Source organism: Osmerus mordax, chromosome 1 (assembly GCF_038355195.1).
Source record: "Osmerus mordax isolate fOsmMor3 chromosome 1, fOsmMor3.pri, whole genome shotgun sequence".
Classification (NCBI taxonomy): Eukaryota; Metazoa; Chordata; class Actinopteri; order Osmeriformes; family Osmeridae; genus Osmerus; species Osmerus mordax.
Window position 1 is genome coordinate 23282271 of NC_090050.1, and position 13555 is coordinate 23295825.

A 13555-nucleotide genomic window follows, 5' to 3' on the forward strand; every position below is an offset into this window, starting at 1 on the left:
CCCTGGAAAGGGTCTGAACTGTATAAACATGCATCTCAATGATCTCATAAACATCTGGAGGGGAAGAAACACAGCCACTCATGATGATAACAAAACTAGATTAAAAAAAACTTAAAAATTGAGGAACAGGAGTCTTGCAACCCCCAACTATCACACTCCACCCCACTCCTACACACACACACACACACACACACATCACTCCTACACACACACACACACACACACACACACCACCCCACTCCTACACACACACACACACACACACACACATCACTCCTACACACACACACACACACACACACACACCCCACTCCTACACACACACACACACACACACACACACACACACACACACACACACCCCACTCCTACACACACACACACACACCCCACTCCCACACACACACACCCCACTCCTACACAAACACACACGCCACAAACCTTACCCACACCCCCACTCCTACACACACACAAACACACCACATCCAACCCCATTACAAAACAAACACACAAACCACACTCCCCCACAAACACACACACACACACACTCCAATCTGTAAAGCCAGAGAAACCTTGTGTGAAAATACCAGTCATTGTAGTAATTCTCCTTTCTCATCCTCTGTAACTTTCACTTAGATAACTACAACTTCCTGGCAGGGTGGAAAATGTTGATAGTTGAGAAGGATGAAAACAAAATTGCGTGTGCTTCACTCTAAATCCAATCCATGTATCTGTAACTCAATGACATCAAACACTTGATGATTGACACACACAGTATCACCATCATCCTTTCCAGCACTTCTCTGCCAGATGCAGTCATTTGGAGTGAACCTGGCAGGCACTAGGACCCGTGGCTTCCCTCAACTGAAAGTAGTGCTGTCCGAGGGACTTCTCTCACCAACTTTAACAACCATCACTTTCCAAACAAGTGCAGGAGTCTGAGCTGAACTTCCAAAGGAGAACACACAGAACCAGCACACTCTCTTCTTCTGATCCTTTGGAATACGAGGCCTTCTGGAATACCCTTCAGCTGTTCCCTGAGCCCCCCAACTGGCACGTGGATGACGGGAGAGAGATCAGGTCGGTGGCTTCATACTGGTTTCACCCTGTGAGCTCTGCCATGCCTCGTGGGACAGTCTCTCATCGGTCAGACCCGGGAGCTGTTTGCATGGAGTGAGTGGAGTGTGTTTCGGATCAGCCTGTTCTCGGTGCTGTGTGGTCGCGCTGCAAACGCTTGCTCTACTGCAAGGTTCACAAAGTTGTGTGTTTTTTGGATGTGTCTGCAGAGTGGGCGTAGCGAGATAGTCTTCACAGGGGAACAAACAAGCCTGTTTAACACATCTGTTTGCTGATTGGTCACTATGCCCAAAAGTTGAGTTGTGATGTAATATAATCCGAAGCATTGTAGTCAAATGCTATCAGACTGTATCAGAATGTATCTTACTAAGAGGAGGCGAGGAACATGGGGAAGCTAGGCAAGGACTAACAAACTAAACAAAAGAAGGACTTGAATGGAAAAACTTAAAGAAGTTTGAGAGGACTTCAACAGTAGGACTAGATCCTGTTGTGAATTGTTAGACTAGACCCAGCCCTTCCCCATTCTACTCAGGAGAGGAACTGTTCACGCCACACTACACTGTGTGACCCCTTCACTTCAAACCACACTAGACTGAGTGTCCCCTTCACTTCAAACCACACTAGACCACACCGGGAACCCAGTGTCACTGAGTCAGTGTCCTCACTGGGAACAATTAACTCTGAACCCTACACACACTTTATAACCATATTCTGCTGACGAACTATGGTATAACTCCAAATTCAGTAATTGTAGTGGTACTTTCATATTTTATTATATTGGTGTCTATAATTGTGCTTCATGGTTAGAAAGTCAAGTCAGATAGGCCCAGCTGTGTCAAATGTGTCTGTCCAAGGCTGTGTTTTCAATTCCTGGAATGGCCGCTTATTGGTGTTGAGACTGAACACTTTCTCTTACTGGTTGTGCTTTCCCGCCATACCCAGAAATCCCTCCTCCTTCTCCTCTTCCTCCTCACCCACCTCCTCATTATACTTTTCCTCGTCCTCTCCCTCTTCCTCCTCCCCCACCTCCTCTTTCTACTCCTCTAACTTCCCTCCTCCATATTTTCCTTCTCCTCCTCTTCTTCCTGCCCTCCTCCTTCTCTTTCTGTTATGATATTTCGGACTTTTCAGCAGAAATCTGTGTGCAGCCCGCCAAAAACACAAATCAACAAATCAACGATTGTGTCAGACATAAAATATTTCCAGCTGTAATGACCTGCTAATGAGCTGGAGAAAAAAAACTCCCTCCAGATGTTCTCTCACATAGCCCACTGCTACCCCTGGTGCCTGAACCATCAAACACACCTACCCTAAACCCCACCTGTTCATACAAGTTCCCACCAGCATACCTGTGCCAGGTTTTTTCTCTCACATATAGCAGATGCTTTTATTCTAAGTGACATACAAATAGTGAATAGGCTAGCCTATTAATGATTAATGAAAATTGCGATTCTTGAGAAGGCTGTATATCTCTCAGTTCAGAGTTCAGACTCGTTTATTTGACTTGTGGGAGGGGGCAATCACCATCGATGTTCCACACCAGTAGATGTACACCGTTTAACCATGGGAGCTCATTTCAATATTTAGAGGATCCGAAGGCAGTTGTATACGTCAGTCAGTCACCACCATCAACTCAGCTGTTGTGAGGTGAGTCGTCCTTCAGATCTTTCCAGAACATGAGTATGTCTGAGGTGTCTGGTCTTACAGGAGTGAGGTGTAATGTCTCTTTCCTCGTCTGACACCCCTCTGCCTGGCCTGTTAGGAGCAGGGCTGGACAACAGGTTTCTCTAGACCTGTAATCTCCCTCCTCTTCCTCCTCCTCCTCCTCCTCCTCCTCCTCCTCCTCCTCCTCCTCCTCCTCCTCCTCCTCCTCCTCCTCCTCCTCCTCCTCCTCTTCCTCTTCCTCTTCCTCTTCCTCTTCCTCTTCCTCTTCCTCTTCCTCCTCCTCCTCCTCCTCCTCCTCCTCCTCCTCCTCCTCCTCCTCCTCCTCCTCCTCTCCCTAAGTCATTTTTTTTCTCTGAATAATTTCTTTTTCCAAAGGTTGAAAAAAAAATCTAAGAAGTTTCGAAACAAAAGTTTCCAAAGGTTTCACAAATAATTTTGGATTATTTTATTTTTTAATCAGAAAAGGTTTTAAACAAAAGTTTTCAAAACTAGGGTGGAGTTGTGTGTGGAGAAAACGTAAAAAAAAGTTTTGGTTTGTGTCGAGTTACAAAAAAAACCTTTGCATCATTGATGAGTACTTGATGAGAACTCTACTATACGCTACTGTACTCTATTGTACTCTGCTCTGCTCTACTTTTCTCTGTTATAGGCTTCTCTGTTCATCTCGCCACTCATCCTCTCTCCTCTTCTCTCCTTTCACTGTGTAGGTGAAAAAAAAATTACAGAAGTATTTGCGAAAAAAGTTTCCAAAGGTTAAAATGTAGTGTACTTTAACAGTATGATATAAAAAAAAAAAATGTATTCCAGCTATCTTCCCTCATCGACAGCCCATCCTACATCAGGCGTTTTGTCCGTGTGGGTCTAAACTCACAAAGATGGTGACGGGGTCGCTTGGTAGAACTTCCTGTATACCACAGGAACTTCCTGTATACCACAGAAAGTAGAGACAACGTGGGTCTCAGAGAACAGGTCCTCTGTACATTTTACATTTACATTTAGCAGACACTCTCATCCAGAGCGACTTACAGTAAGTACAGGGACATTCCCCCCGAAGCAAGTAGGGTGAAGTGCCTTGCCCAAGGACACAACGTCATTTGCACGGCTGGGAATCGAACTGGCAACCTTCAGATTACTAGCCCGACTCCCTCACCGCTCAGCCATCTGACTCCGTCTCCATCTGTACAGTCCCGAGGAGCTGAGATGCACACAGCCCTGCACTTCAGCTGGACCAGGACACACAAGCTGCTTCTGATTACAATGCACTGCAACTACATACATACCGTAATATCAGGGTAGCCCCTCAAATCATATATATAGGGATTTTTGTCATGACTATTCATTTAGGCCGACTGGGTAGATAAAAGTGCAGTGTGCTTGTTCGGCAGATGCGAACATGGACGAAGAGACGCATTTCAAATTTATCCAGAAACCCAACTCTGTGTAACTCCTCCCTCCGCCATCCAACCAATCCTCGTTTGTGCGGCTCTGCGGTCTGCGTGCGCGTAGCTACACGCTTCCAGATTTTTGAGCTGGTGCACATAGCCTGTGCGGCCTTCCTGTGTGGCCTTGCTCTGCGGCCCTGTGTGGCCCTGTGTGGCCCTGTGTGGCCTTGCTCTGCGGCCCTGGGTGGCCCTGTGTGGCCCTGTGTGGCCTTGCTCTGCGGCCCTGTGTGGCCCTGTGTGGCCCTGTGTGGCCCTGTGCGGCCCTGTGTGGCCCTGTGTGGCCCTGTGTGGCCTTGCTCTGCGGCCCTGTGTGGCCCTGTGTGGCCCTGTGTGGCCTTGCTCTGCGGCCCTGGGTGGCCCTGTGTGGCCCTGTGTGGCCTTGCTCTGCGGCCCTGTGTGGCCCTGTGTGGCCCTGTGTGGCCTTGCTCTGCGGCCCTGGGTGGCCCTGTGTGGCCCTGTGTGGCCTTGCTCTGCGGCCCTGTGTGGCCCTGTGTGGCCCTGTGTGGCCTTGCTCTGCGGCCCTGGGTGGCCCTGTGTGGCCCTGTGTGGCCTTGCTCTGCGGCCCTGTGTGGCCCTGTGTGGCCCTGTGTGGCCTTGCTCTGCGGCCCTGGGTGGCCCTGTGTGGCCCTGTGTGGCCTTGCTCTGCGGCCCTGGGTGGCCCTGTGTGGCCCTGTGTGGCCTTGCTCTGCGGCCCTGTGCGGCCCTGTGCAGCTCTCTGCGGCGTCCACTAACCCTACGCAGACGCTTTTGACATTGAAGCATAAACCAGGCTTAAGTTACAAGGTTTAGACACTAATTACTGCAATTCAGTCCTTTGGCATGAAACTGCCACCATTAATACATTGTGTATGGTCTAATGTTTTTTTCTCCCATATAGCAAACGCTTTTATCCTGAGTGATGTACAAATAGTGAATAGGCTAGCCTATTAATGATCTCCAGTTTGGAAAGTCTCACAGTTTGGAGGGTGGTGACAAAGGCCGGTTCCTGAGAAAATTGCGATTCTTGAGAAGGCTGTATATCTCTCAGTTCAGAGTTCAGACCTGTGTGACTGTGTGGAGGGGGCAATCACCATCAATGTTCCACACCAGTAGATGTACACCGTTAACCTTGGGATCTATTTTCAATATTTAGAGGATCTGAAGGCAGTCGTATACGTGCCAAGAGACATAATATAAATCTGCATATTCTGTGAGAAGAGCTGCACTATGAACACAACCAGGCGAGAGATCTAATCGCGTTGTTACATTACAGCCTACATTTTATCTACAGTATCAATCTCATAAACTCGAGATGATAATAGGGGGAAACCACGACGGCTCTGCAGTTTTTATGGCTGAACACAACGACCCACACTTCAACACACCACAAAGAGATGTTTAGTCTGGGTTGCACAGAGATACAAGTCATTTTCATGGTCGCTTAGTTACGGATGATAGAGTTGTGAGTGTTGGCTCAGTACTTCCTGATAAAAACGTTACATGTTGTTGGAGAGTGGACCCTTTGGGACGGTCAAGTTCTTTCTCTTGGTGAACTGGATTTTTATTGCAATTTTTATCACGATGTTTATCACGATTTTAATCGCTTGTGGCAAAGTTCCACATGGAACCTGACTTTCATTAGTTTAAATCTGATGAAACTGGATTTGTAGAACCCCTTTCATAGTGTCATAAACGTCTTGCCAGTTTCTAATTGTCCTCCAGGGAGATCCTAACTAAATTGTCAGAGATGACGAGGGTCAACTCTCACAGGAGATTAAAAAAATTGAAGTTTAATTGTTTGAAAGCCGTATTCCTCCGTCCAAATAAAACCATTTTGGGAGCCCATCGGATAAGAACTTTGTAACAATAACAAAAAGATGTATTATGTATTGCTCTCTTAAAGTCCTCCACACACTAAATAAACTGCAATCAGTCTTAGTCAGGTATCACTAATCATTTGTCTTTTGTTTACTTGTATTTAAAGGTCACTTGAGAACAAACTATATGAACCTAGTTTCAAATCAGAATCAGAATCAGAATCAGAATGGGTTTATTCGCCATGAAAGTTTGCACAGACAAGGAATTTGCTTTGGCAGGAAGGTGCATACATTAAACATATAGGAATCTTACATTTAAATATGTGGTCTAACTATACTAAGGGTACATAAACTATCAATACTAAGTGGAATTAGAATTAAAATATGTTTTGTAGATAAACGCATTCTTGAGTGCTGAGGAACTTAGGGGTATTTTTGATGCCAAGAGAGGAAGGAGTGGAAGGGGTGGAATTTGAAACTGGAACGACCACAGCTCTGTAATTTGGTAATTTAGGCACAAATCGTCAGACAGTGCAGCTGCCAAAAAATGAATAAATGTCCATCTTGATTAAAGTTATCATTTCAAATAGGCTAAAGATTAAGAAAACAAGATGATTTCCTGTCTTACACGAAAAGTTCAGTTGAATTGACTGGGTGTTGAACTCTAGCAAAACGTTAAGCAGGGCCAACAAGGAAAGCCGCACATCTTATCGTCATTCTACGAAATCAACTGTGAGTCAACAGTGGTAACACAGAAGACGTTCTGCTTAATGCTGAGAGTTCTGGAGTGTGTGAGCTGTCCTTTAGAATGCTGAGAGAGTTCTGGAGTGTGTGAGCTGTCCTCTAGAATGCTGAGAGAGTTCTGGAGTGTGTGAGCTGTCCTCTAGAATGCTGAGAGAGTTCTGGAGTGTGTGAGCTGTCCTCCTGCTGTGAGATGGAATGTGTGGACATCCTACTAACACAGACAATATCCTGGACTATGTGTGTCTCAGTGAGAATAAATACGTCAAAATGTAATTTCACAACAAAGTTAAACAAAACAATGAACATCTAGTGGACAGAAACAGAGTCTGTAAGAGTCATGCACTATCCTCAAGGTCTGAGTCATATCTTCTCATACACAGGGATTGCATGAAAACACTACACACAGTCAGACAAAATACACAACAGTGTGAATCAGTCGTGAAAGTCTTCACCTGTTGAAGATGTGTCATTTACCAGCTGTACTATAATAACGTTTACAGGAAGCACCCCACAGTTTGGACAGGAAAGACTAATCAAGGCATCCGTCTCAACACACCAGGTCATGATGCGTGATTACGTAGGTGTGTGTGTGTACACTATGTCACACACAGAAGTTGACGCAAACACACATATAAACTAAACAGTCCTTCAGCGAGGTGTACGATGTTTTGATCGAGGGTTATTTTGTAGTGTGTGTAGTGTGTGTACTGAAGGCAGCTCCTACAATAACAATCCTATCTGTCTCTCAGTACCAGGAGTCACACAGGCTTCAATCCAGCACAAAGACGCTTCATTCACCAGAGTGGCTTCGCACGGAATGCCGCCACAACCGCAGCGAGCAGCGGCTCTTTCGGAGCCAGAGGTGGCCCTGAGATCAGTCACCTCAGATCCACATGGCTGGGAGAGCCAAGCTCGGGTTACCAGGGCCAGCGTGTGACTTTCACCACGTGAATGAAGCTTGGACATTGTTAGGGGGGGGGGAGAGGGGAGGGTGGATAGATGGAGGGAGGGGGAAAGGGGAGGATAGGGGAAGAGAAAGAGAGAGAGAAAGAGGAAGAGAAGGAGGGAGAGTGTGTGTGAGAGAGAGAGAGAGAGAGAGAGAGAGGGGGGGGGGGGGGGGGGGGGCGATGATTCCCATGCTGCAGACGGTGGACTGTGTGTGTCGCCGGTCTGCCTGTCCGTCACGGCGGGTGGATCTGGTTAAAGGGAGTCCATTAGAGCTAATGAGTTCTGGGTCAGCGGCTGTGGGTGGGCTGTTCTGAACCAGGAGAGCATGTAAACGTGTGGGCCAGGCCTGTCCAGTGACGAGGGGGAACGGCCCAGGATCTACACTGACAGTGTAAAGTATCCTGTCATTGTTACTATGTTATTGTTGCACTAGACAACAACTGTACAACTATATAGACCGTTCCTTGGCAACAACCACAGAAATCCAGTTAGAACTGTGCACTTCTGGTCTAACGGTTTAACCCAAAGTGACACGGAGGATTTGAACCGGGGAACTACGGTCAAACACTCTCAACCACCGAGCTGTACCCATCCCCAATCTGTCCTGCTGGACTGTGAACAGAGAGCATGAGTGTCCGTGTGGGACACAGGGGCCCAGTCTAATGTCATACATCATCCTGGACTGAGACCACCACAGTCACGCTCTGACACTAACGAGGTGTTGGAGAGATGAGGGCTCTGTTGTGGGCTTCACATCTCTCTCTCTCCATTTGTCCTCTGTCCTTCTCCCTTTTCCTCTCTCTCACTCTCTCTTTCTCCTGTCCCTCCCCCTCTCTCTCCCCCCTCCCTGTCCCCCTCACCCTCTCTCTGTCTCCCACCCCCTCCCTTCCTCTCTTTCTCTCTCTCCCTCCTCTACCCCCTCTCTTACTCTCCTACTCTCTCTGGTCACATTTCGTAAGACTTTCCTCACATCACTGCTGTGCATAGTTGAAGGCCACAGGGCCTTAGAGAATGCCACCAGGGCTGGGTGGTCCAGCATTGCGCTCATTCCATCCTGCAATTAGCCTGACTCAGCCTAAATCTGCATTGCTAGGCAGAACAAAAATGTTTGCTAGTTTATGTTTCTGATGGTTCGCTGTGTTGTATTTCTGTCTGTATTGTGTGTATGTAAATATCCTCCGGAGATTAGGGGGGGGGACTTTTAAATGTTTACTTTTTACATAACATAAATGTTTAAACATATTTTAAGGGAAGAAATGTCACAACAATTCTTATTTGTTATACTTTTGCAACTAACTAGAATTACGTGACTAAAACGAAGGTCTTCATAAGAAGGCCGCAGATGTCCACTCAACTGGACAAGGTAAATAAATACAAAGGGCAACATGGTTGCTAAGTTACTCTGTAACATGGATGAATTGCTGTCTCAGGAGGATATGAAACACTCACTGGTCATTTCTCTCACTTGAGAATGTGTTTACATGACGATCCCACAAGCTGGTTCATGGTCTCTGTGTTTCTCCCCCTCCCCCTCTCCCTCTCTTTCCCCCTCCCCCTCCCCCTCTCCCTCTCTTTCCCCCTCTCCCTCCCCCCTCTCCTTCTCTCTCTCTCTCTCTCTCTCTTGTAATTCTGCCACGACACTGTAGAGACTACCTGTTACGATGCTGAGCTGAGCTCAGCAGAGCAGGCCTGAGAGGAGCCAGGAGAGATCAGCTGACAGGGAACAGAGGACACTGAAGAGAGAGACTGAAGAGAGAGACACAGGACGGGGCGGGACAGAAGGAGACTCTTCAGAGGAGAGAGCGGAGCTTAGCTGAGGGCTGCAGTGGAGGGATTCAGGGACACCAGACCAGAGGAAGGAGAGAGAACCCCAGACCAGAGAGAGGCCAGACCTGGTAACAGGGATAGACCAGAGAGAGAGATCAGACCAGAGAGAGACCAGACCAGGGAGACACCAGACCAGGTAGTAGGGAGAGACCAGACCAGGTAGCAGGGAGAGACCAGATCAGATCAGACCAGAGAGAGACCAGACCAGGGAGACACCATACCAGACCAGAGAGAGACCGGACCAGACCAGGTAGCAAGGAGAGACCATTCCAGACCAGCGAGAGACCAGACCACACCAGGTAACAGGGAGAGACCAGACCAAAGAGAGACCAGACCAGACCAAAGAGAGACCAGACCAGAGAGAGGTGCGCGGGGGTCCCCAGTCAGGGCTGATGGCTGGAGCCTGGGACACCAGCTGTTCTGAAGACAACCTCTGAGAGCCCAGCAGAGGGCCGCGCTTCACCTGGAAACACCGCTCAGGTAGGCACCGTACCACAGGGCACTCACACACACACACACACAGGCACACACTTACTGTCACACACACACACATTTGTTTCTCATCCAGGTGTACACACACCTGCAACCAGAGCTGTGCTGATACTCATAGCCCCATAGCGCACACACACCCTCCTGAGTGATATTGCTTGAATGATTGGAAGCACAGAGGAGGTCTCTACCAACTCCACAGATCATACAGGTGGCTGAGCGGTTAGGGAATTGGGCTAGAAATCAGAAGGTTGCTGGTTTGATTCCTGGCCGTGCAAAATGACGTTGTGTCCTTGGTCAAGGCACTTCACCCTTCTTGCCTCGGGGGGAATGTCCCTGTACTTACTGTAAGTCGCTCTGGATAAGAGTGTCTGCTAAATGACTAAATGTAAATGTAGCCATGCGCTAGCATGCTAATTAGCACGTATGAGCTGTCTTTTCCAGCGAGAGACAGAGTACAGCTGTCGTGTGATCAGTGATCAGGAGAGTTAGCTCTGTCACAGCGTGTTTACAGACAGGCTGTTTGTCTGCACGACAGCGCTCCGCTCTCCCTGCATCAAACAGTCGTCTAATTAGGGAACCCACTTGCCAGTCGAGGACAATAAGTTGTTAAGACAACGAAGTGTTTGACAGTATGGCATTTCCAGCTCATTATGGGATGACGCTACTCTTTACCGATGTATAAAAACACGTGTGTGTGTGTGTTTGTGTATGTTTGTGTGCGCCCATGTGTGTGTGTGTGTGTGCCCATGTGTGTGTGTGTGTGTGCCCGTGTGTGTGTGTGTGTGTGTACGCGTGTCCCAGGTCGCGAGCCCATGAAGTCGTTCACGCTGGTCCTGCTCCTTGTGATCGGCGCCCGGGCTGCGGTCCCTATGGTAACCACGGGAGGGGCGTCCGCCTGTCTCTCTGCCTCCAAGCTGCAGCCGCAGGAAGAGGAGGGGCCTAACCTGACCTCCGCCCCCACCATCGACCCCAAACTCTTCGCCAAGCGGCGCTACCGCTCACCCCTGGTCCTTTTCAGCGACAAGCCCCCGGAGGCGGGGCCTGCGGGCGGCCAGGGGGCGGGGCCTGGGGGCAGGGCCAGGAGGAGGGCGGAGTCTCCGCTTCACGAGTCCAGAGGCCCCCTCAATGTGTGCGAGAGCATCAGCTTGTGGGTGGGCAACAAGACCCGCGCCACAGACATCAAGGGCAACGAGGTGACGGTCCTGCCAGACGTGAAGATCAACAACGTCAACAAGAAGCAGTTCTTTTTCGAGACCATCTGCCACAGCGAGCGGGCCGGGCGCGTAGGCTGCCGAGGCATCGACGGCCGCCACTGGAACTCCCTGTGCACAAACTCACACACGTTTGTGCGTGCGCTCACCACCTTCCAGAACCTGGTGGGCTGGAGGCTCATACGCATCAACGTGGCCTGCGAGTGTGTGCTAAGCCGCAAGTCATGGAAACACTGACCGATGCTAACACACACACAGATACACACACAGACATATACACACACACACAGAGATACACACACACAGACATATACACACACACACATATACACACAGATACACACACACACACAGACATATACACACACACACAGAGATACACACACACAGACATATACACACACACACATATACACACACACACACAGACATATACACACACACACAGAGATACACACACACAGACATATACACACACACACACACATATACACACACACACCGAGATACACACAGACACACACACACAGAGATCTACACACAGATACACACACAAATACAAAACTAAAGGACAGCTACAGATCCTTGTCATCATTGTTCATACGTACAAGGACTGCATGTACATACTGTAAACCAGACGTTTGTTATGCTGTTGTTGTTATTTATTAAACGCTGAAGTCCGTGCAGAGAAGGCTATGTGGTTGGTTCTCTAGGCCTCAGGCCTGCTGTGTGTCTCCAGGGAGACAGAACATCATCTTGGTATCATCAGAAGTATTTATATTGTATTTATTATTCATTCACACACTTAAAATATTAAAATAACATGTTTATTTAGTAGACTGTTTCATCCAAAGGGGATTTGAACCTTGGATCTCTTCATCTGCAGTCAAATGCTCTATGAGTTTGTCCCCAAATCAGAAGTGTAGTTCTTAACCTTGGGATTAGGACTGGAAAGTGTTCACATAACTGGCATCCTATCATGAGCTACCTATAAGAACATGGATGATTATAAGGAAGGTAAACATTCGGGATCATTTAGGGTCTGTACTTGTAAGATTGGTTTACACAAAACAGAGTTTTACATAGAAACCCATTTCGAGTTTTCTTCACATAGTCTTTGGAGTGTAATAGAATAATAAAATGGCAGCGAGAAGATATGAGGGGGAACATTCAATACACAGAAAGCAGATATCAAGAGGGAGTTCTGACAACACAACTACACCAGTCAGTATTACAGCGCGCCCTTCTGGGTGTCCTGCTAACTGCAATTAAGCACAGGCCTCAGAAACTATTATCGTGTTATTTACAGTGCTCCCTGCCCATTTATCATTGAGTTTTTTCGTTCAGATTTGTGAGGACGGTTTAATGGTTGAAATAATCAAATACAATAGCCTATGTACTATTCAACCATAATCTGAATCTAGGACAGGTCATATTGACCGACAAACACACACAATCAGTGTGAATATGTTGATTATTTTAGTCAGCATAACTGAAACTTTTTAAATTACACCATCAAATCATGGTTGCTGAAGTGTGGCATCCGGATGTAAATTCACAGTTTCAACCTTCATTTATTTCTTCTTCGGTCATCAGGTTACCATAGATACCAGCCTGCATGACGGAGCGGTTTATTTTGGCCTACATCGCTTATCAACACCTTCTTTTAAAGAAACATCGGCTGACACCTAGGACTATTCAACCACAATCTGAATCGAGGACAGTGTCGTCGACTGAAACAGTCTAGCGCACGGCGATGTTAAGATTTTCTTATGATGTTGATGTTAATATTTTAAGTGCAACAATCCGACAAACGCTCTGGCACGCATAGAGGTTGAAGATGCTGGCAGAGAAAACATCTTGTAGAGAAACATCACTACTAAGCCCAGTAAATACGGTTATTTGACTCTGACCACCAAAATACTGGCGAATTGCGCACTTCTGATCCTTGATCTCCTACTGTAGGATGTGCACTATTTGGATACAACCTAACTGCTAAATGAATAAAAAGCTGTGTAGCTGTCATACCCTACAGTTTACTGGTGTTTGACCACTGTGGCTCTGTTGTTGACAATAAGTTTGAGGAACATTGCTTTCGCTGAAGCAGCGAAACAGCAAAACAGCTTGACCAGTTGAGTTTAACCGATCACTGGCTACTCAAGCAACAGAACAGCCGACACGCCATAATCCTTTTTATCCACTAGATGGCAATTGCTGTGTCATTTTGCATGTCGCTCGTAGGCTACTAAATTAGTTAAGGGAATTTGAGATAGGCTAGTAAAAAAAATTGTCTTTTTAAGGGCTATAGAGAGGTTTTCATCAGATAAGTTTCAGTAAAAATGTTATGAACTAC

At 47.3% G+C, this 13555-nt stretch overlaps 1 protein-coding gene across 1 annotated transcript; it reads left to right on the forward strand.

The window, feature by feature from the left end:
- The first annotated feature begins 971 nt into the window (after nucleotides 1-971).
- Nucleotides 972-11879, forward strand: ngfb (nerve growth factor b (beta polypeptide)). The gene is made up of 3 exons (XM_067234151.1): nucleotides 972-1080; nucleotides 9321-9979; nucleotides 10793-11879. The coding sequence occupies exon 3, from the start codon at nucleotides 10804-10806 to the stop codon at nucleotides 11437-11439; it is 636 nt and encodes a 211-aa protein (XP_067090252.1). The 5' UTR covers nucleotides 972-1080; nucleotides 9321-9979; nucleotides 10793-10803; the 3' UTR covers nucleotides 11440-11879.
- The last annotated feature ends 1676 nt before the right edge of the window (nucleotides 11880-13555 follow it).